We start from the raw sequence: 22,451 nt of genomic DNA, 5'->3' as shown, positions 1-22,451 counted from the left end.
CCAAAATGCATTGTATGCGTCCTATTTATTTACATTGCTAATTAAGATGACCTAAATATAACAATAAGAAAAGTGGAATAAGTCTAAAACCTCATCATGTAAGTTTATCAAAATTGATTGGAAATGTGAGGTTTTTAAAAATTAAAGATTATATTCTATTTTAGGTGTCACCAATGACGCTTGTTGACAAAACTGACATCCTGGAGCTCACCGCGTTCCATCTCACGAGGCACTTCAGCATCAGCAGATACCACTTAAGCCACAGAAACAGCCTCCTCCGCAACGTCCTACAACAGCGGTTTTCGGGATCGCAAACGGGAGGCGGTCACATACATAGCTTTAGACGACGCTTGTGATCCGGTAGTTGCGATCAATGTGAGTGGACATTTGAGGAGCGTCTATGCACATAAGCAGATTAGCAGTGAGGCTGCTGAAGGACGGATTGAGGAAGTTGAGAATCGTTTTCCGCATATAGAGGATCGGGCGCCTTATGCATATAGCCATCAAGGCCAAAACCCACAGGCCGCTCTCATGTCAACGCCGAGAAGATCGGACGAACGGTTGAGTGGATTAACTAGTCAAAGTACAATATTCCTATGAGTATTCTAGAATGTTCGCCGATCTCGTGGATGACAAAAGGCCACGACGACGTCACCATACATTATTCAATCACTTCCGGTTTGAGTTTCGAGAGTAGCGATTCTGATTTTCCCAATTTCGACATTCGACTGACAGTCAATCCCAAAATCGTTTTGAATATTTGGGGTCAGATGGTTGTTTTTCATTTTACCGAAGTAACGATGATGCAGTCCGTCAAGTGTCCGAAGACAATGTATGGCGCCCATGGTAGAATGTTGCTTTGTTTACGGTTAATGTGTACACTGTGTGGGAATGGACACCGGATATAGCTCAAAAAGTGATAAGTAAACATACCAATATGCTGTTGTTTTTCTAGACCAGAGGTAAGATCTTGCCGTGTTAACGATTATCTACCGTATCCACAAATGAAACACGTGTTTGAAATAATAGCTGAATGCTAAATTTGGCCTATGAGGTGCTTTATAATGCTTAAAAATTAGCAGACCATGAAAAATGTTACTTTAAATCTGTGATGATCACCTCAAAACTCACAGAATTTCGACAAGTATTGTAATCTTAGGAAATATATCGAATAAATAAAGAAATCTGAATCGAAGGATTTTACAAGCATAAGCTAAACTATGTTTATTATAAAAACTGGCAATGTAACTTTTAAACTGTTATGCCCTTACAAATGTTCACGATACTGTACCGGGGATAGCCGTTTTGTGTACTGGGGATAGTTTCAAAGTTGAGCAATGTGTACTGGGGATAGCATGTAAAAATGGATCAAGATGATCGTAACACAATAACAGTATATATACAATACACATAATATTTAATGGCTTCGATATTTAATTCGCCTTTTCTTTAGATTTTGGAGTGCTGGTCCTTGGTATGTCTCTTTGTACATTCATATGCCTTTTCAGGTTGCTTTTGTAGTCAGTTGAATAGGTACATATGCTGCACACAAACTTTTTTCCATTATCCTCAGTCACCGTTACCGCTGACAAATCCATGGATGCATCCGTCAAATCCATTTTTCAAATTATCTGCAAAAGTGAGAGTACAATATAATGACAAATTATTGAATAAAGTTAAGTTATCAATGAGTTTGGTACATGTCCTCCTAAATGAACGTATACATGTGTATGCATGCTGCTTATATTTCAAGGTTGGTCACAATACTTAGTTTCTCGGTGAAGTGAACGAGCTGAGACCATTTCCTGTTCTAAGTAATAGCAACATCGATCCAAGCTTAGAAACAGCTTCAAGTGAACAAAATTTGATCACAATATATTATTTATTATAGATGACTTAGTGTGCAAAAACGTTGCAAAAATAGCCGGGACCTTGACTTTCGGTCCAGCCAACCACGGGTAAAATCCCCGCCCTGCTGGAACAAACTGATGGTTAAACCCCGGCCAAATGCCCCCCGCACCCCAGAGACTCTACATAATGCCCAATCTCCGCTAAATTTGGCGCTATGACAAAACCACCGCGGTCACCCGGCCCTGCGGGGGCACATGGAAAGTAAAAACACGGCCCTTTTCCCCGGCTATCCCCGGTATACCCCAGGACCTGTGGGGCCGTGGTTACAATTGACTGGTGCCCGAAGTGTAATGTAAATATTTGTTATAGTATACCGAACCTTTTATATTACCATTAAATACTTTTAAAGCGCTGTAGGTGTGTTTTATTAAACAAAGCTAATGCAGTTTTCTTGCGACTTTTCTACGTCGTTGTGAAAATAGCAAGCCGCACTTACTAGTTGTATGACGTCACCGGTCAATATTATATTTATGATATGGACAGCTGATGATATAAAACAGAATTTTCATTAGAATGCAAAGACATACGGACCGATCATCATTATTTATATATACAAACAAGGGACACATTTATGTAAGGTATACTATACATATAACAGTAACATTATTGCTCTAATTTCTCGATATGGACAACATTGGACAATTTTCACTGAGCTTGCATAGAGTTAAGAAGACGTAACCATCATCACAGTCTCGTTAATATAAATACATCGTAACTATCCTCAGTACAGTTAATAGCTATCCCCTGTGCAGTTATTTATTTGCTTCAGCTATCCCCGGTACATCTTCAGGTCATCATAAAGGATGAATATCTCCATAACAACAAAACATATCGTATTGATATCATACACAATATTAGATGCTGTAATTATAATGAAATCGCTCGATTCAGTTTTCATTCTTATTTTCTATTTGTTGTTTTATGTTTGAAATCGTACCACATTACTGAACATTTGTGAGCGATCATGCAACATTCGGCGAGAATTTTGCTATTATAGAAAAGAGGAGACACATTTCCATTATAGTCGTGTATTGCACAGGATCGATCTATTCGAAGCTCTTCGAATTTGATAAATATCACTATAAAATAAAATAATAATAACAAAAAACTTACCATGTGTCAGAATCAAATGCTTATTGATTGATCATTTTTCGAGCTATATCCGGTGTCCATTCCCACACAGTGGTGTACATACATAAAAAATGATATTTGATTTTGTTAAAATTGATACAGCAGAGAAATTAAAAGTAGGAACATAAAGAACATGTATCCTTCATTTTAGGCATAATTTGATACATTTATATATATGATTGGCAGAAAAAAATAAAATAGACTTGCCAAGTAGATTAACTTCTTATTTTAGTTCCCTTCTGTATGTAACAACAACAAGCAATATTTACAAGCAGCTTTACACAACAAAACAAGATCAAACCGAAGCTGCTATTTTATACACTAGCGGGCGTGTTCAGTACTGCACTGACCATTGTGGTCAATGAACAGTCTCGGTCAAACAAAGGCTACTGTTTACTACACTAGCGGGCGTAGTCAGTACTTCACTTACTATTGGGGTCAATGAACAGTCTTGGTCAAATAAAGCATGCTGTTTACTTCACTAGCGGGCGTAGTCAGTACTGCACTTACCATTGTGGTCAATGAACAGTCTCGAACAAACAAAGCCTGCTGTTTACTTCACTAGCGGGCGTGATCAGTACTGCACTTACCATTGTTGTCAATCAACAGTCTCGGTCAAACAAAGGCTGCTGTTTTATACACTAGTGGTCGTAGTCAGAACTGCACTTACTATTGTGGTCAATCAACAGTCTCGATCAAACCGAGGCTGCTGTTTTATGCACTAGAGGGCGTGGTCAGTGTTGCACTTACCATTATGGCCAATGAACAGTCTTGGTCAAACAAAGCTGCTGTTTACTACACTAGCGGGCGAAGTCAGTACTGCACTTACTATTGTGGTCAATCAATAGTCTCACTCAAACAAAGGCTGCTCTTTACTACACTAGCTGGCGTAGTCAGTACTGCACTTACCATTGTGGTCAATTAACATTCTCGATCAAACAAAGGTGCTGTTTACTTCACTAGCGGGCGTAGTCAGTACTGCACTTACTAATGTGGTCAATCAACAGTCTCGATCAAACAAAGGTGATTTTTACTACACTACCTGGCGTAGTCAGTACTGCACTTACTAATGTGGTCAATCAACAGTCTCGATCAAACCGAGGCTGCTATTTCATACACTAGCAGGCGTGGTCAGTACCGCACTTATCATTACGGTCCATGAATATTCCCGGTCAAGCAAAGGTGCTGTTTTATACACAAGCTGGCGTGGTCAGTGCTGCACTTACCGGTGTGATCAATGAACAGTCTAGGTCAAACAAAGGCTGCTGTTTACTACACTAGCGGGCTTAGTAAGCACTGCACTTACAATTGTGGTCAGTGAACAGTCTCGATCAAACCGAGGCTGCTGTTTCATACACTAGCGGGCGTGGTCAGTACTTCACTAACCATTGTGGAAAATGAACAGTCTCAATCACACCGAGGCTGCTGTTTTAAACACAAGCAGGCTTGGTCAGTACTTCACTTATCATTGCGGTCAATGAACAGTCTCGATCAAACCGAGGCTGCTGTTTTATACACTAGCAGGCGTGGTCAATACCGCACTTATCATTGCGGTCAATTAACAGTCTCGTTTAAACCAAGGCTACTGTTTTAAACACTAGCGGGCGTGGTCAGTACTGCACTTACCATTGTGGACATACAACAGTCTCGAACATAGCAACGCTGCTATATTATATACTAGCGGGCATGGTCAGTCCTGCACTTATCATTGCGGTCAATTTGCATGCTCGATTAAACCAAGGCTGCTGTTTTATACACTAGCGGGCGTGGTCAGTACCGCACTTATCATTGCGGTCAATTAGCAGTCTCGTTAAAACCAAGGCTACTGTTTTATACATTAGCGGGCGTAGTCAGTACTGCACTTACCATTGTGGACATACAACAGTCTCGAATATAGCAACGCTGCTGTTTTATACACTAGCGGCAGTGGTCAGTGCTGTACTTATCAATGCGGTCAATTTACGGTCTCGATTAAACCAAGGCTGCTGTTTTATACACTTGCGGGCGTGGTCAGTACTGCACTTACCATTACGGTCAATGAACAGTCTCGTTTAAACCAAGGCTCCTATTTTATACACTAGCGGGCGTGGTCAGTACTGCACTTACCATTGCGGTCAATTAACAGTCTCGTTTAAACCAAGGCTACTGTTTTATACACTAGCGGGCGTGGTCAGTACTGCACTAACCATTGCGGTCAATGAACAGTCTCGATCAAACCGAGGCTGCTGTTTTATACACTAGCGGGCGAGATCAGTACCGCACTTACCACTGCGGTAAATTAACAGTCTCGTTTAAACAAAGGTTACAGTTTTATACACTAGCGGGCGTGGTCAGTGCTGCACTTATCATTGCGTTAAATTTACAGTCTCGATTAAACCAAGGCTGTTGTTTGATACACAAGCACGTGTGGTCAGTACTGCATTGTATCATTGTGGACAATGAACAGTCTTCATCAAACCGAGGCTGTTGGTTTATAATTTGGATGCATTAAGTGCATCAAGGGAGCTCTTATCCAGAATGTACATCGTTTTGACCATGTGTTTTATATATTTATAAAACTGGCGAAAATGATATTGCAGGGGCGTTAACGTCCACAATGTAGGTACATGTAAATAATTCTGGTCCTTGATGTTATTGGACTTTACTTATATGTTTGTATTGTTACTACTTAGGCCAATTGTGTTAGGCGTTGACCGCGTTTCAATTACCATAGCAACCAAAACGGAAGAGACAGTGACGTCGTTGAATTACCGTGTATGCCACTTGGTTTACATATGTTCACACTAACTTAGTGTCACAACAGACTTAAAACATTATGTGCGGCTCAAGGTTCGATTTCATAAGTGAAGATAAACTGAACCTGAATGTATGCTTTGTGTGAGTATGAGCCCATCTCTTCATTAGTGGGTTCCTGGTGATAGCAGGAGACGGGTTGAAAACAGATGGAAATACTTTGGCCTTCTCCCAGTGAGTTGAAATCATAACCTGTGTCTAAGGTGTAATCTATTTAAGTGAATTGAATGTAAACTGTACATGTATGGAAGTTTGCGGGGGTATGAGCCTGCCTCTTTATTAGATAATTCCTGGTGATACCAATTGGAAGGATGAAAACAGATCGAGGTGTTATCAGAACCGACATCGATTTTAATGTGCGTCTCAGGTTACATAATATGCGTCTTGGAGATTTTATCTATATTCAAACATAATGTTTTACTCTGGGTGTGATTCATTTTAAAACCATATTTTTGCCTCAAGGTGTGATTTTTATTTGAAAACATTATTAGCACCTCAGTGTGTGATTTATCATAAAACATAGTGTGCGCCTGATTGTGTTTTCCTTTGTTTTTAAGCATAATGTGCGCCTAAGGTTGTGACTTATTTTAATGACATGCAAAAGTATAAGATAGTTGGACTTTATCTTCGTAATTGAAAAAACAATCATATTTTTATATCATACAAACTTTAAGCATATTTGAAAAAAATGATATTGATTGCCAATTTATAACGACATTAACACATATTTGAATAAAATTTCCATTTCTGTTGGAAATATAATATGGCCGTTTTCCAATCTTGATAAAATCTTCCTTTTCTTTAAATTCACGCTCTACTCTCAGGCTGTTAGTAAGATCGAGCCGTTTTTCAATTGTTCAGTTTGTGTTTGAACAAACTTAAAAAATGTTAATAAAAGTCTGAATTAGCTGTATTCAAGATAGTTTTTGTTCGAGTGAACGGTAGTTTGGATCTGGAAGGCCTGCCGGCTGATCTACTCCGTCAGGCATTTCGTCAGCTGGAACAGGCTGAACGGCTGATCTCGGTTCGTCTGGGTGCGCATCAGAGGTCCCTGAAATATGGGAACATTGGCTCCTTTTTATTATTATAGCGTTAAAATCAAATAGCAATAACTCTTGGAAAATTAAACATGATATGCATTGTTAAATGTTTCTTTGTTATCTTTACTAGTAGTTTCTTTATTTCAGCTCGATTGAGAGTACCTGTAGGCTGATATTAATCACTCTCGGATCCGTTTACTGGATACTGAGGAGTCACTATTGAGAAACCATGAGATCGACCCTGGTACGGTTCGAACCGCCTGAGTGAGAAGCGGACACTTATACTACTAGACCACACCTTAAGTGATTGTTTATTTTACAACTTGAATTGACTCAGTATACTATCAATATATCAATATTATAAACAATTCTGGATTGCCTTGTTTATACCTATTGTTTTCTTGTCCTTTGCGTCCGATGGCTTTTGCCACCCAGCCCCGACCATAAAGAAATCATCTGGATCGAAAACAATTCAATAAACAAATCTTAAAATGAATAAGTAGTCAGCGGCTCAGAGAAACGACGTAAGGGAGGGCGTACCCTTGAACCGTAGCCCTTAACCGTGAGAATAATTTGAAATTTTGATATTCTACGAAATTATAGTTTGAACTTGAATTTAAAATATCACACTTTTCCAGAAATATCTAGATACTCAATCAAATATGATGTATGCGCCCGACCCCTATTCATACTCCCGTTGAGCGCGTGCGAAATTTATGAAATAATAATTTACATTATTAAACGATTTTATCAAAGTGGACTTCAAAGTTCATGCTATAAAGACGAACATCCTAATTTATATAAAAAAACTGAATCTTATCAAAGTACGGCCAAGTAAACTTGAATAAACTTTGAAAACAATAGTTTATTTTTTAGTTTAAACTTTTTTATTCTACAACGATTGTGAAACAAGCTTTTGCAATATTTATTAATCACTCTCGTTGGCACGATGTGTCGCGAGATTGTGGTCTTGTGTTGTAAGGGAGTCTTGACTAACCGGAGGAGACCCACTTGTCCGACTTGGTGATCATAAATCAAACTCACATGCGCCCGGGAATCGAACCCGGGTCGCCTTGGTGAGTATATAAACTTTGACCTATAAAAACATACCCCCGAACTTATTTATATGAAAAGTAAGTTTATCTCGATATACATGATATACCATTTAAAAGCGTACTTTCATTTAGTGCTCAGGGTGTGTAATATTTATCTTGAAGTCCTAGTTGTTGTAAAAATATTTGAGGTTTTCATGAATAAAAGTGACGCAGAGATGTATCCGAATTAATACTATTCTTTTTACGGTATTGTTATACTTATGTGCCTTTGTGTCAATGCCTTTTTGTACTTTGATATTAAAAATTGTGCCCATTTAAGACTTAGTTCTTCCTTAAAACTGAAACTGTTAAGAATACATGTATATCCAACAAAATCTGCATCAGTAAAATAAAAAAACATACCATCAGGAACGCAAAATAGTCCACCCGTTCTGATTTTCCTGGCTGCTGAACTGTTAAAACACCAAACAGACTAATATTAAATTAAACAGTACATTTCAACAATCCAATGGTCACGATGGTGAAGATATTAACATATATAAATACGAATGTTGTCTCAATAGATGTCTCTATCATGAGTTGATTAGATGTATACGCATTAATAAGGCTTTAATATATTATATAAATAGTGTTGCCGTCTACAAAGAAATGTGTGTGTTCCCAAAAAGTTTATAACTACTTGATATTATTGTTTATATTAATATCAAACTTAAGTATGTTTTTACGTTTATGATTAAGACCAAGGAAATAATAATGTTTTGTTCCTATTCATGCCTAAAGAAAAGGAAGTTATTAGAAGAATACCATTTATTTTTCATTATTATTAATTATTTGCCTAATGTGTGCATTAGTTTTTCATTTGACACTTCACGCAATAAGTTACCATTTAATCAGCTTTAATGCATACCGTGTGACCATTCGTCTTTCCCCAGATGGACTAGGCTCAGCATTGAATTTAGGTATCTCCAGAACCGCATCGTTTACATGCGTCCCTGAAATATGTGAACATTGACTAACATGAAATACGTGGTGTCCTTTTGAACCTTTTTTTAATTTTAGAACAAGCTATATGTAATAGTTCATAGAAGTAGAAGTTTAATCATTACATGGCTAAAGCTCGATGATTCTGAGCCATGTATATGCTAATCAATCACTCTTAGATACCATTTTCTTGATAGTAACCAGTACTGAGGTTTCCTTACCTGTATTGGTGTTTTTCACGAATCAAGTTGATGCAAGCTGTATCGGAATATTAATCTTAAAACTGTTTGTAATAATCAGGTTCCATTAAATTGGTGCATGTTTGTTATTATCACTGATGGCCGTATGAGTCAAGCTATTGCTTAAATGTGAAACTGTTCAGAATAATTGTATAACTAAATCTGCATCAGTAAAATAAATACTTACAATCAGAAGAAACTTGCGGAAACATTTTGGCCCGATTGGGTCCTGAACTGCTGGAAATACAATCTGACTAAGTTTATTACTATAATTCATCTATCATTTGTTTACGATTGCGTATATATGAATAAGGATTTCCCCAACAGCAAATTTAACGAATTGTTTTAAGGAGTTTTCTGTACCATGAAGTTCACCTTCAGACTGGTAGAAATATCATACTTATGTGCATTTATAAGGGTTTACTAAAAAATCTTCAAAATATCTTAATGTATAGTTTGACCAGAAATTATTGAGAATTTTATTAACAACTTTGATGTGGCAACATATTTGTTTTGTGCTCAACATCAATTAACTTCTTTTTATATAAGGGGATGAAACTATTTCCTTAAATTTTCCAGTAGTCTTTTAGAGTGATCTCCCTTTACATTTGAGCAGACGTCCTTGAAAGTTGAGTGTTGAAATGAACTTCTGAGAAAAGAAAGATTGTTAATGAGCTTTAGAGTGATGGAATTACAACTACAAGCACCATTTCGGAAACTGCAGACATTTCTCTATCTACTGTATATAGGGTTTTTAGAAATATTGAGAATGGACAGGGAATAGAGCATAAGAAGGGAGCAGGAAGGCCTCGAAGTTTGACAGTTGGTGATCGGAGGAGGTTGGGTGTAGTCCCAAAACAGGAGATGGAGTATTTCCAAGATCAGAGGTGAAATGATTCACAGAGGGACTGTGCCAGTATCCAAGGAGACCATGAGGAAAGAGCTCCATTCCATAGGCTGGGACAAAAAGAATGCAATGTCATCCCCACTCATGAGGCCAGAGCAAAAACAGAAGAGGTTGAATTGATGTTTGCGTCACAGAGACTTTAACTGGAATAATGTGATATTCTCTGATGAAAGCTCTGTTTGGCTCTACCAAAATGCCATGAAAATGTGGACTAAAGACGACAAATCTCCACTTTACCAGCGACCAAAACACAGTCCCAAGTTCCATGTGTGGGGTGGGGTATGTCTCTTTCGGGTTACGCCACTGTGTGTCCTCAAGGGTAATCTTACCAGTGAGCGGTATACAGACATTCTTCATGGACATTTGCTTCCAACAGCCCAGGTTTTGTATGGACATGCATGGATTTTGCACCAAGATAATGATCCAAAACATACTGCCAAACATGCACAATCCTGGTATTTAGCGGAAAATGTCAACGTTTTGGAGTGGCTGTCCTGATCTGAATCCTACTGAGAACATTTGGGGGTTAATGAAGAACAATATCAACCAGAAAAACATAACTACCATAGATGCTATGAAGCAAGAGGTAGTCAGTTTCTGGGACACTATGAGCCCTTATTTGATAACTTCGTTGAGAGGGAGTATGCCCAGGAGGATTGAAGCATGTATTACTCAGGAAGGCGGACTTACAAAATATTGAAAGCTGGTGATTTTATATTGTGAATATATGTTCAATATCATGATATAAACAAATAATTGATGCTATATTCAGTTCTAGTTTTATGTACAAAAACATACGAGGGGGAGTCAATAAGTTCGTGAACGAGCGTTTTAAAAAAAACAAATGCGCGTTTGCGTGTAATGAAATTTAATATACACAATAACAAATATGTTTTCAAAACATGTACAAAAAAAAGTGAATACAATAACAATTACTAATATAAATAAAAAATACAAAATACCCATCTGCAATACCGCGGCGCACTTCGGAACAATGTCATGACGTTTACGTTATGGGCGTTACTGTTTCTCAAAATACTCTCCACTCTCTTGGACACATTTCTGATGGCGGACGACCCATTTCCGGTGCACCTCTGTAAACCATGTCTCGGACAGGGGCGCGAACGATGACTGGACTGCGCTGCGGAGCTCTGCCAGACATTCGAAACGTCTCCCGCGAAGATCGGCCTTCAGTCTTGGAAAAATCGCGAAGTCCATAGGGGCGAGGTCAGGTGAGTACGGCGAATGATTGAGACGCTCAAATCCTAAAAAGTCAATCGTCATCAGTGTTTCCTGTGCACGGTGGGCCGGGGCGTTATCTTGGTGAAAGATGAGATTCTCGATCTCAAGATCCGGGCGCTTCTTCTGGATGGCGTGAACGAGATCACGGCGCAGAACCTGTGAACAAATTAAAATAAAATTAGGGAATTAATCATAAAAGAAACAAACATGAAACACTTTATTATTTTTGTAAATAAGCATTTATTTAAAATATAATATTTAAATCCAACTAATAAAACAATATTTTTAGACTTTTAATACTGTTTACCTTCTGATAATAACCCGCGTTGACGGTCTTGTCAGTGGGGATGGCATGTGACAGGAGTATGCCCCGGTGATCCATGAAGACGAGGAACATCACTTTTTTCGCTGACTTGATGACCTTTGCTTTCTTTGGTGGCGGTGAAGAGGGTCGTTTCCATACCATTGACTCAGCTTTTGTTTCAGGGTCATAGAAGTGTAGCCATGTTTCATCGCACGTGACGATTTTATTTAAAAAATGGTCGCCTTCTCTAGCGTGACGTGCCAGAAAGCACTGTGACGTTTCCACGCGCACGTTTTTTCATTTTCCGACAAAAGTCGCGGCACCCATCGTGCTGAGACTTTCCTCATTCCCAGATCGTTTGTAATTATTTTATGCATTGTGCCGTGCGATAAATCAAACATATCTGCAAGTTCGTCGATGCTTCTTCGTCTGTCGGTAGAAAGCTCGGATGCAACAGCTAGCTTCAATGAGTCACTGGTTACCGGTCTTCCTACTCTTTTGTCATCGTTGATGTCCTCTCTCCCATTTGAAAATCTCCCGTGCCACTTGTAAACTAAACTTCGCTTACATGATTGTCCGGTGTTTCCCTGATTCATGAACTTGAGCGTGTCGGTGGGCGTCATTCCGACTCTAACGCCATGCTTAATGACAGCTCGCTTCTCAACGTTATCCATTGACGTCATTTACTTAAAGATAATCCTAGTGTGGGTATTTTAAAAGGTCAGCGCACCGTTGTTGTTTATGGTATGACGTCAAAACTTCGTATATACGTCAAAGTCAAAGTGACGTCAGTAAAAGTCTCGCCTGAATCACACGCTCTTTTCCCGCAAAAATGACGTACTTTATATAACATTGTTATGTTAGATACAGCGCCATTTCAAAGTGCGCCGCGTTGTTGACAGTGTGTAATAACAAATCAATATAAAATATTTAAAATATGAAATAAGTTAGTAATTAATTTCCATATTTATTAAATCACATGTGAAATATGATGTTGAAAACAATTCAAGAAAAAAAAGATGTACAATAAGCGACAAAAAGGGGTCGTTCACGAACTTATTGACTCCCCCTCGTAATTCTCAATACTTTCTGATCAAACTATATATATTATTGTGTTCTACACCTATATCAAACTTTTGTTGTCATGATTAAGGAAAACAAAACTAAATCTGTGTCCTGTACATGGCAAAAATGTAGTATTTAGGCAAATATCAGTGTACAATTTTATGAAGGTGCTCTTGCATGAAACGTGCATTATTTTTCCATTCTAAATTACTTTTTAAACACTATCAGCTTCAAATTTATGTATACTGTTTGACTTGCCTTCTTCTTTCTTCGACAGGGGAAACAAACTCAAGCAACAGGGAACTCTTCTGGACCGCATCAGATTTAGTCCCTGAAATGTGTGAACGTTGACAAGCATTAAATGTTTTGTTGTCGCCTGAAACATTGATTATTTAATAAACTGCTTTATGTAATATTTTATGAAAATCGGATGATTTTTCGAAATATCGTTAACTACAAATAATAAAATACGTGGATTCTTCAACACAAAGTGCATGGTTGAATTACTTTCCACGCGATTGTGTGCCATCTATAGGCTGATAAGCGTCACTCTCGGGTTTGTTTCTGGTAGTAACCGGTACAGTGTGGTCATATATAGAGGTCTTGATAACCTCCCTGGTACGACTCAACCCTTTATAAAGACCAATATACCACCTTTTGGAGCTTTGATTGTACACCAACTTAACAATTGAACAATTTATTTGCAGTAATTCTGGTTTTAACTGTTCTTACCTGTCTTTTTCTTGTGCTGTTGGTGCTCTGATTTGAACGCCTCAGCAAACGTCGAAAAGGAGGGAGACTGGCCTAAATCAATAAGAACAACGTGAAATGTAAACATAAACAAGGCAGTAGGGGTGGTTCTGGGATTTGACGTAAGGGATAGAGTACCCTTGGACCATAACCTCCAACCAAGTTCATTAAGTTCTTCCTCATTATACAAGTTATACCATTTAAACGTGTCTTTTACTTCATGCACATGTTGTGTTATACTTCAATTGTTATTGTAAAAATATTTGTGTTGTCGTGATAGTCGATGTAAATGTGCCTCTGGACATCATTTTAAACGGTGTTGTTATATTAATGTTCCTGTGCGTTCATGGCTTTCAGAACTTTGTTTTCAAAACGGTTGCCTAGTCCTGATTATAACTTAAACCTTTTAGACGTCATGTTTATCAAACAAATTCTGCACCAGTAAAATAAAATACTAACCTCCCTTCCGTTGAGATTTTTTGCCTTGCGTGGTTACTGAACTGCTAAAATCCAATCAATAACAAATTAATAACTGTATTCCAACAATACAATGGTCATGATGGGGAAATTGCATATACTTATACCACAAAATATGATATTATTTAAAATGAAAATACTGGTATGTACTCAAACAAAGATTATAAATATATTACATAATTGTGTCCTACACTTACATAAGAGATTTCCTCATGATTCAGGTAAAAAATGGTTCGTGTTCATGCCAGAAAAAGAATAGTAGTTTTAAGTACAGTTGCAATATATCTTTTTAATGTACGTGCTTTTTGATGCGTACATTAGATTTGCATACAAAGTTACTATTAAACAATGTCAGCTCTTACGTATTCCGTTTGGCTTGTCTTCTTCTTTTGTCGAATGAGGAAACAAACTTAAGCAACGGTGGACTTTTCTGGGTCGCATCAGATTTTTTGTCCCCTGAAATGTGTGGACGTTGACTATTATGATTTGTCTGATGTTTCTGAATCATGGATGATTTTCAGACCTTCTTTAATTTTATATACCTTGAAAATCGGAGAGTTTTATATGACTTCATTAACACGAAAATCAATGGAAACTTATATTATCAAAATGTGCATGGCTGAATGAGTTTTTGGTTGTTGTTTACTATATTTATGTATTAATTCAGTTCAGTTCGATTGTAAGCCATATACAGGCTGATATGAATCGCTTTCGGGCCCGTTGTTTTAGTAGAAGTCTGGACTGGTATTCATTATTGGTCCTAATTGGATCTAAGAACGATGTAGGTAATCGGAGTAAATATTTTCAATAACTGACCAACTGTGTGAATTAAGTCAATTATGTGTGACCATAAGATCAACTTATGTCGTGTATTGAATACCACCCCAGTACCGAGGTGTCCTCACAGAAGCCAAAAAAGTATGTCTCGAACATCTCGAGTGAGAGACTGACAAGTGTATCACAAAACAACCTTTTCGTGTTTTTATAATTTGACTCAGTCGTTTTGTCCCTTTCGTGCCTTAACGCGAACTGTGCTTTGCGTACGGAACGACCTTCATCTAAAACAGTTATATGAACTGATGATCTGATTTTTAATAAACAAAGTAGTCGGAGCGTTTCCGGGACTTGGTGCAAGAGAGAGCGTTCTTTGGAGAAGTCCCTAACTTTAGTGTTTGGAATTTTGATTTTTTTCAAAGTGATTGTTTTAATTAGAGTTAAAGTTGTTGGCAATAACATAGATATATCTTAAAATTTATTTTGATATTTAATTTTTTTGTCATACACATCGCAAATCACAAATTACTTTCACTCGGAGCGTATCTATGCTTATGCTTATCCACGTTTATTTCGAAACACGTGATTCAAATATATAGGTTTTGTAACCAAACGAGATCCCATTCAGAAAATTTATCAACTTTGATTCCCGTGAAAGAATGTAGTAAATATAATCTGAGACAAATAATAAACATACTCTCAGATAAAATTAAACGACAAGTATACATTCATCTCAGTATCTATTTTATACTTTTTGAACGCGCTTTTCTTCTTTAATACGCAAGGTGTTTGTAATGTCACTGAAATTCCGAGTGCTTTTAACAATATTGGTGTTTTTACGAATTGGTGCAAGTTGACTCATTCTTTAAACTGTGTTGAAATGCTCAAATTCCTTTTGGCTGATACCCTTTTGAACAATGGTTTTAAAACTGATTCCATTAGGGCATCTTAAATATAATTGAATATGTTTGGAATGCATTCAGTATATCCAACAAAGTCTGTACATGTAAATAAAATACTTACGGTCAGAAAGGACAACTCGTTTTGCGGTTTTCTTTTCAATAGTTGGAACAAAGCTAAAACAAATTTGAATATTTGAACACTATTTAATACAATGCAATGGTCAATTTGGTGAAAGTGTATATACTATATAAATAACGATTTCCCATAAAGCTATCTTTGAGTGTCGTCTCAATGTATGTATCATGATAAGATTTATACACGTTTATATGTGTTTATGATAGAAGTATATTTATCGTAGACTTAAATTTGTGTTTGCTCCGATAAAACTTATACATATTATAATTATTAAGATACATGATTTTATATAAGTGTGTCCTACATGAAAATAATAAAAACATATACTTTAATTTGAGAAGCCAAAAGGGAAAAAAAAACTATTGTTCCCGTAACCGCATGCACTGCAGAGAGAAAGGGTGAGGTATATAGGATTGGATATAATTTTGGCAGAATTCTTCATTTATTTGTCATTGCCTCATGCATACATTTGTTTTTCATTTTATACCCCTGGTACAAAGTAACTATTCAAAACATTTCAATATACCGTTTAGATCTTCGTCTTGATATATCGGCAAAGGGAACATGTTCAATACCAGACCTGAGTCGCTTCGGGACCGCATCAGATTTGTTGGTCCCTGAAATATTTGAACATTGGCTAAGATGATATGTGCAGTGGAGTCTGAAACATGATATGTTTTAAAACCGGCTTTAATGGATTGCTCATGAACATCGTATTTTATCATTATATCGTTAAATACAAATGAGCTATTCAACTTGCCAAATATTTAACACAATCTGCATAGTGATATTGTTCCTTTTCCCCTCTTTTTGGAACTGTATACTTATTTATTTCAGCTCGAGTGTGAACCATCAATTAGCTTACAGAACCTTAAGTCCGTTTCCGTGGTAGAAACCATTTCTAAGCTGACGTTATTTAGAAGCCAAGAAAACGTCCATGATATGGCTCGAGACTTTTGAATGAGAGGTAGACACTTATAACACTAGACCAACCTTTTGGTTTAAATGTTCGACAATTAGAGGCTGTAAACTTACGCTATAATAACAATTTATCATATTTTTCCGGTGGTTTATATAGATTTGCCAGTGAAATAGAATTGATATTTCAAAGTTAGAAACAGTGAAAATACCAAATTGATATTGTTCCATGTTTTGAAATTGTATCCCGCATTCAGTTCCAAATCAAAAACGTCAGCGTCCAAAGGGCTCTGACAAAATTTCAACGACGTCATTTTATAAATGCCGTTATGTGTGCATGTGTGGCGCTTGTTTTTCTTAAAATTGCTAGTAAATGACTTTAAACTCCTATTTTAAGTTTTTATTAGTGTAAGATTGCAATATATTTCATCTCGTGAATAAAATTGTTGGTGCTCACTTGGTTAAATATATTACGATCTAACACGGAAAAAAAGCAATTATCCATTTTATTACAATAGTTTAAAAATCATTTTGGCTTAATCTGTTTACCTCTTCTTTTCTTATCAGTCTTTCTCCCTGATTTAGGAAGCCTTTTTCGTACGGATCTACCTGCATCTGAAAGAAATAAAAACGCTTATAAACAAGCAATGTAATCGAAGCGGAAAACTCAAATATAAAATTATACAATGTAGTCGGAGCGGTTTCATCATTTAAACCTGACATCCTAGTCCCTAACATTTAGAATGCTAAATGTCGATACTACACGATATCTTAGTTTGAACTGGAATTGTACTACTCGCACTAATGCAGATTGATTTTAATATTTAACCCGGTATTTTAATGATTGGCCAAACTCAACACAAGCCTCCCCCCAAGAAAACGTGTATGAATTCATTACATTAACTTTATAGTTATAAATGAATCATCAATGTTCATTATCAAGCCTGTGGTATAAAATGATGTGTGTAGAAACCCAATGGGATCCCACAAAATTTCAGTTTTCAGAAAATGTATAACTTTGATCACCGTAAAGAAGAATGTAGTACAAGTATCTTCTGGGACATAAAATAAACATTCTACCACATATAACTAAATTCTGAGTAAACTAATCTCAGTATCATTGTTATCCTATTTTAAAAGCATACTTTTTTTAATGCGCAGGTTGTGTGATACGGCATTGGGATCCCTCGTTGATGATTCCTAGTCGTTGGAGAACTGGTTGTATCCAAATATCGTTCTTTAACTTGTGTTAAATTACTCGTGTTCCTTTTTTGTTCATGCTGTTTTGTTTTGTTATGAAAACACTGCACCAGCAAAATAAAATACTTAAAGTTATAATAAGAAAAGTTACCTCGTTTGGATGTGTTTCCCATAGTTGGGAAACAGCTATAAATCCATATGATTAGATTAAAACTATAATTTAACAAGCAACGAAACATGTCAATTATATAAAAATATTGAAAATATGTCAAACAGAAAAATAATAAGGATTTTCTAAAAAGCGCTGTTTACGTATTGTCGCAATGGGATTAGGGTATCATTAGCTGATAAGCGTTTGAATGGGTATATGATAAAAGTCCGGCAGCCGAAGTTAAGAACCCTGCAGCGGTTTGTATAGGAAATGATTTTGCATATCTATGTAACCGAGACGCTCTAATATGACATTGCACATTTGTTTTGCTTTGATCATTAAAGCCAAATGTAATAAGCTTCATTGTACCCCCTTTAAGAGATGACATATTAAAGTAATTATAATTTTGTAATAAACAATGGTAAGATGGCAACATTGAGATAGTATGGTGATAGAAATAAAGACAGGCATATGTTTATTTTAATTTGTTGACTATTTAAGCATGACTCACACTATACAGATTTCGCATCGATTGGCCTTGAAATACAGTCTTTCTAAAGATATTTTAAAAGTTATCTGCAATCTTAGTAGTTCATGTTCTGAAAGGACTGCAGAAGATTCATGCTGATGCCGTCAGTTTTGGGTTAACGATTTGCTCCTTTACATTGAGATTGTGTGAGTAGAATACCAGCAGAGGATCGATCGTTGCCACTCTAGCGACACAATTGTAGTGAGGTGTTCATCGGGTGAAATAGAAGGAACATGTCATGAATTGCAGGAGGTTTTACCTCGACGATAATGCGATAACTGCAATGTATGAACGACTATTTATATGTCACGACAATGGTCCCAGTCCATAACACGACGATAGTGTAAGTCCCAACTATACATGACAAACTACAACTACTCGACGTCTTTAACCGTGGGGTTAACGAAAAACTTCCATAACAGAGCCATGCTTGGTCGATATACTGGGGTAAGAGTTCGCTACGCGGAAGGGAGTTGCTCAAAGACAGTTTCACACGATGTATAACGTTTGGCTAAGGTTAAGACGCGACCTCAGATTGGGCTTCTATGAAATTTATCTTGAATACACAAAATAATAAATGATCAGCTACGATTATTTTCAAGATCGACAACGCTGCTACTGATACGCTGGCACGTGTTGCTACTACGATAATGTTCGAATGATTATGTTTTCACAGGATCAAGAAAGCGTATCGAATCGTTCAAAATCTGGACTGATGTTCTTCCGGTACCTTTCTGCTATGAGAATGCCATGATAAACCGTGAAGGCATCGTCATATATCGTCGAGTAGCTGGGTATTGATAGAATATTCAAGAAAATTGACGTATTAAATCGTACCTTAAGGAAACCCCTGAACGACTTTTAAAGACGTGCCCAATGCGTAGCAAAATGTGAGCTGATATTTTTTATTTATTTTCAGACAAACATTAACCTATCAACTATAGTTGAAATCTGCGTTGTTTGTGAGAAAATATGAGTATATTTTATGTATAAGTAAATATTTAAGAAAAAAAATGATGGAAAAATCTACATCGCAGTAAGTCTTAAAACACTAAATATAACATTGGAAACAAGTACCTTTAAATATTAATCCATATATTGATTTCTGACAAAATATCATAACCAATGCACACCATTTTGGTTTATTTGAAGTCGGGATTATATTATGTGCAAGAGCTACTGTACCAATGGGCTTTGAGTGTTTAAAAAAATAACTTTTCATTAAAAACGGTATTTGCAACAAAACATAACAAGTATTCTGTTTTGCTTGTTTTGACTGCTGAAATATGTTATGAATTTAATAAGAATTTATTGGTTCATATTAATCAATCATAGTTTTGCAAAAAAAATGAGGAAATCATTAACACACAATTAAATGAGATTGTCGATTTCGTAACACTCAGCGGTCATCTTGGACACCATCTTTAATATGAAATAAATCACCAAAGGGTGCGCGAGGTCTTCAATCGGATTATTGTATTAAAAGGTCTAGGCTACCAGAATATACCAAAAACATTTTCTATACACCGCCATGCAAACTAGGTGTAGCTAAGATACCTTATTTCGCTGCCGTACTTAAGTATAATTGTCGTTGACTAAGAATGGCGTTTGCTCTGAAAAAGCTTATAATATTATAATTATGAAAATACATATTCTAAATAACTTATTATAAGTGTGGCTAGCATTAATATAAAAGTTCACTTTTACTTTCATTATTAAGGTAGTTTTCTAATAAGTCAGGTTCTTGTGACATTCCTGAATTGAAAGAGGAGAGATTTATTAATTTGCTTTAGTAGAATACTAGTTAATTTCATCATTTAATTGTCTTTGCTTCATGTGTCCATTAGTTTTTTTATCTGACGTTTCTTGGAATAAGTTACTATTTAAATGTCAGCTTGTATATGTCGTTTCGCCTTTTTCTTAATATATAGGCAGAGGGAACAGGCACAGCGGCAGACCTGTGTTACTCCGGGAGCCCATCAGGTTTATGGTTCCTTTAAATATGTGACCATTGACTATCATGGTATGTGTTATGTCCCATGAATCAGGGTTTATTTTAAAAACCTGCTCGATAAAATACTCCTTTTAAATTGTATTTTTATCATTTTAGCGTTGACAACAAATAAATTTGGAATATTCAACATAATGTGCATGGTGGAATGGACATTTAAGTGTATGCATTAATTCAATCATTAAATAGTGATTAATCTAACAAACTAAGATAATCTTTTTCGGTCACCTCATTACATATTAAACATATTAATCGGACTATAGGATTTCAGGCGGGAAAATGTTTTCATGTGTTCTAGTTCTTTTGAGAAACAGGCCCCAGGTATTCAGGGAACATTGGATTTAACTTAGCTACTCGTTTATTGATACTAGCAAAGTAACTGTGCTGGGCCTCGTTTAGATACATATTGTAAGTCTTATGACCGTTAATTTCCAGGCGTAACACCATTTTCTGCGTAAACTGCGTTGCGATAAAATTTCCTTTCTGACCGTAACTTAACGCTTTTAAACATAGCAATTATAGGGAAAAAGGACCACCGTCCGTCCCCTTACACCTACCATTTGGTGTTTTATTTATAAATGATTGTCCTCTTGCAAAATGGCGGGAAAAGCGTCGACCACAATTTCCAGCTTACTTGAGAGGACAATCTAATAGCAGGTCGACGGTCGACGCTGCAAGGCCTTTCAGGCCGTAGTGCTTAAGCGACTTACATATCTTATTGAAACGGGGCCCAGGCTTATACAAACTAATAGCAACTGATAGTTTAATTGTACATAATCCTTAAAATCACGTGTGTAGCCATATGTAATTTAAATGTTGTTTAATTTCCAAAGCCAATGCTAGCCTGCACTTACCAATGACCAGTCGATAAAACCGAGGCTGCTATTTATACACATGTTTCATACACCAGCGGTCAGTGCTGCACTTACCATTGTGGACTGTCTCGATTAAACTAAAACTGCTGTTTCATAACCAGAAAGCGCGGTCATTGCTGCACTTAGCATTGGGCCAATGGACAGTCTCAGTTAAACCGAGGCTGCTGTTTTAAACACTAGCGGAAGTGGTCATTGCTGCACTTACCATTGGGGCCAATGAACGGTCTCAGTTAAACCGAGGCTGCTGTTTTTAACACTAGCGGACGTGGTCAGTACTGCACTTACCATTGAGGTCAATGAACATTCTCGATCAAACCGAGGCTGCTATTTTATACAGTAGCGGGCGTGATCAGTGCTGCACTTACAACTGTGGGCAATAAACAGTCTTTATCAAACCGAGGCTTCTGTTTTATACACTACCGGTCTTGGTCAGTGCGGCCTTTACCATTGTGGACAATGAACAGTCTCGATCAAATCGAGGCTGCTGTTTCATAAACTAGCGGGCGTGGTCAGTGCTGCACCTATCCTTGAGAACAATGAACAGTCTCAATCAAACCGATGCTGCTGGTCTATACACAAGCGAGCGTGGTCAGTGCTTTCCTTGCGGACAATGAAAAGTCTCGATTTAACTGAGACAGCTGCTTTATACACTAGCGGGCGTGGTTAGCACTTTTGCACTTGCCATTGTGGACAATAAACAGTCTCGCTTAAATAGAATCTGCTTTTTTATACTTTTGATGCATTTAAAGTGTTCGAAGGATCATTATCCAGAATGGAAACTGTTTTAAAGTGATGTTTATCTTTTGACAAATCGTTAGAAAATAGGTATATTGCTGGAGAGTAAACGACCACAATAAAGGCACATGTAATTTTACTGGTTTTTCGATGTCGTTGAACTTTTCTTCAGTGTTGGTTTTTACTACTAAGGCCAATGTTATTTGAGGTAACAGCGTTTCCATTAGAATCAACGATAGTTCAGTCAAACCGGAGCAGTTACGGGAGTTATGTTCGAAAATATGTATTGCTCGAAATAATCAGAGCTTTCTGTTTACCCGTCTGA

At 37.0% G+C, this 22,451-nt stretch overlaps 1 protein-coding gene across 4 annotated transcripts; it reads right to left on the bottom strand.

Annotated features, from left to right (window-relative positions):
* Positions 1–6,485: 6,485 nt before the first annotated feature.
* Positions 6,486–18,079, bottom strand: LOC128220003 (uncharacterized). 4 transcript variants are annotated; one of them, XM_052928231.1, is made up of 13 exons: positions 17,977–18,079; positions 17,175–17,240; positions 16,234–16,324; positions 15,693–15,745; positions 14,258–14,351; positions 13,878–13,921; positions 13,401–13,472; positions 12,927–12,999; positions 9,338–9,387; positions 8,838–8,922; positions 8,333–8,382; positions 7,266–7,331; positions 6,486–6,886 (listed from the first exon to the last, which is right to left on the bottom strand). In XM_052928231.1, exons 1-13 carry the CDS (start codon positions 18,062–18,064, stop codon positions 6,750–6,752), a joined length of 969 nt encoding a protein of 322 aa, XP_052784191.1. In that variant the 5' UTR covers positions 18,065–18,079; the 3' UTR covers positions 6,486–6,749. The 4 variants fall into 4 exon arrangements, with proteins under 4 accessions (XP_052784191.1, XP_052784192.1, XP_052784193.1 ...); XM_052928232.1 differs by having other exon boundaries at positions 9,338–9,384; XM_052928233.1 differs by having other exon boundaries at positions 13,878–13,918.
* Between the last annotated feature and the right edge of the window lie 4,372 nt (positions 18,080–22,451).

The sequence above is a fragment of the Mya arenaria genome, chromosome 15, assembly GCF_026914265.1.
Source record: "Mya arenaria isolate MELC-2E11 chromosome 15, ASM2691426v1".
Lineage (NCBI taxonomy): Eukaryota > Metazoa > Mollusca > Bivalvia > Myida > Myidae > Mya > Mya arenaria.
Note: the sequence above shows the minus strand (reverse complement) of the source record. Positions and strands in the feature narration are given on the sequence as shown.

Coding starts and splice junctions, on each gene's coding strand:
- LOC128220003 (XM_052928231.1), bottom strand. CDS start 18,064: ATGTTTCGTTGCTTGTTAAATTATAGTTTTAATCTAATCATATGGATT. Junction 15,746..16,233: donor TCAAGACGAAGATCTAAACG/GTATATTGAAAT, acceptor AATTTGTTTTAG/CTTTGTTCCAACTATTGAAA. Junction 8,383..8,837: donor GAAAGACGAATGGTCACACG/GTATGCATTAAA, acceptor GTGTTTTAACAG/TTCAGCAGCCAGGAAAATCA.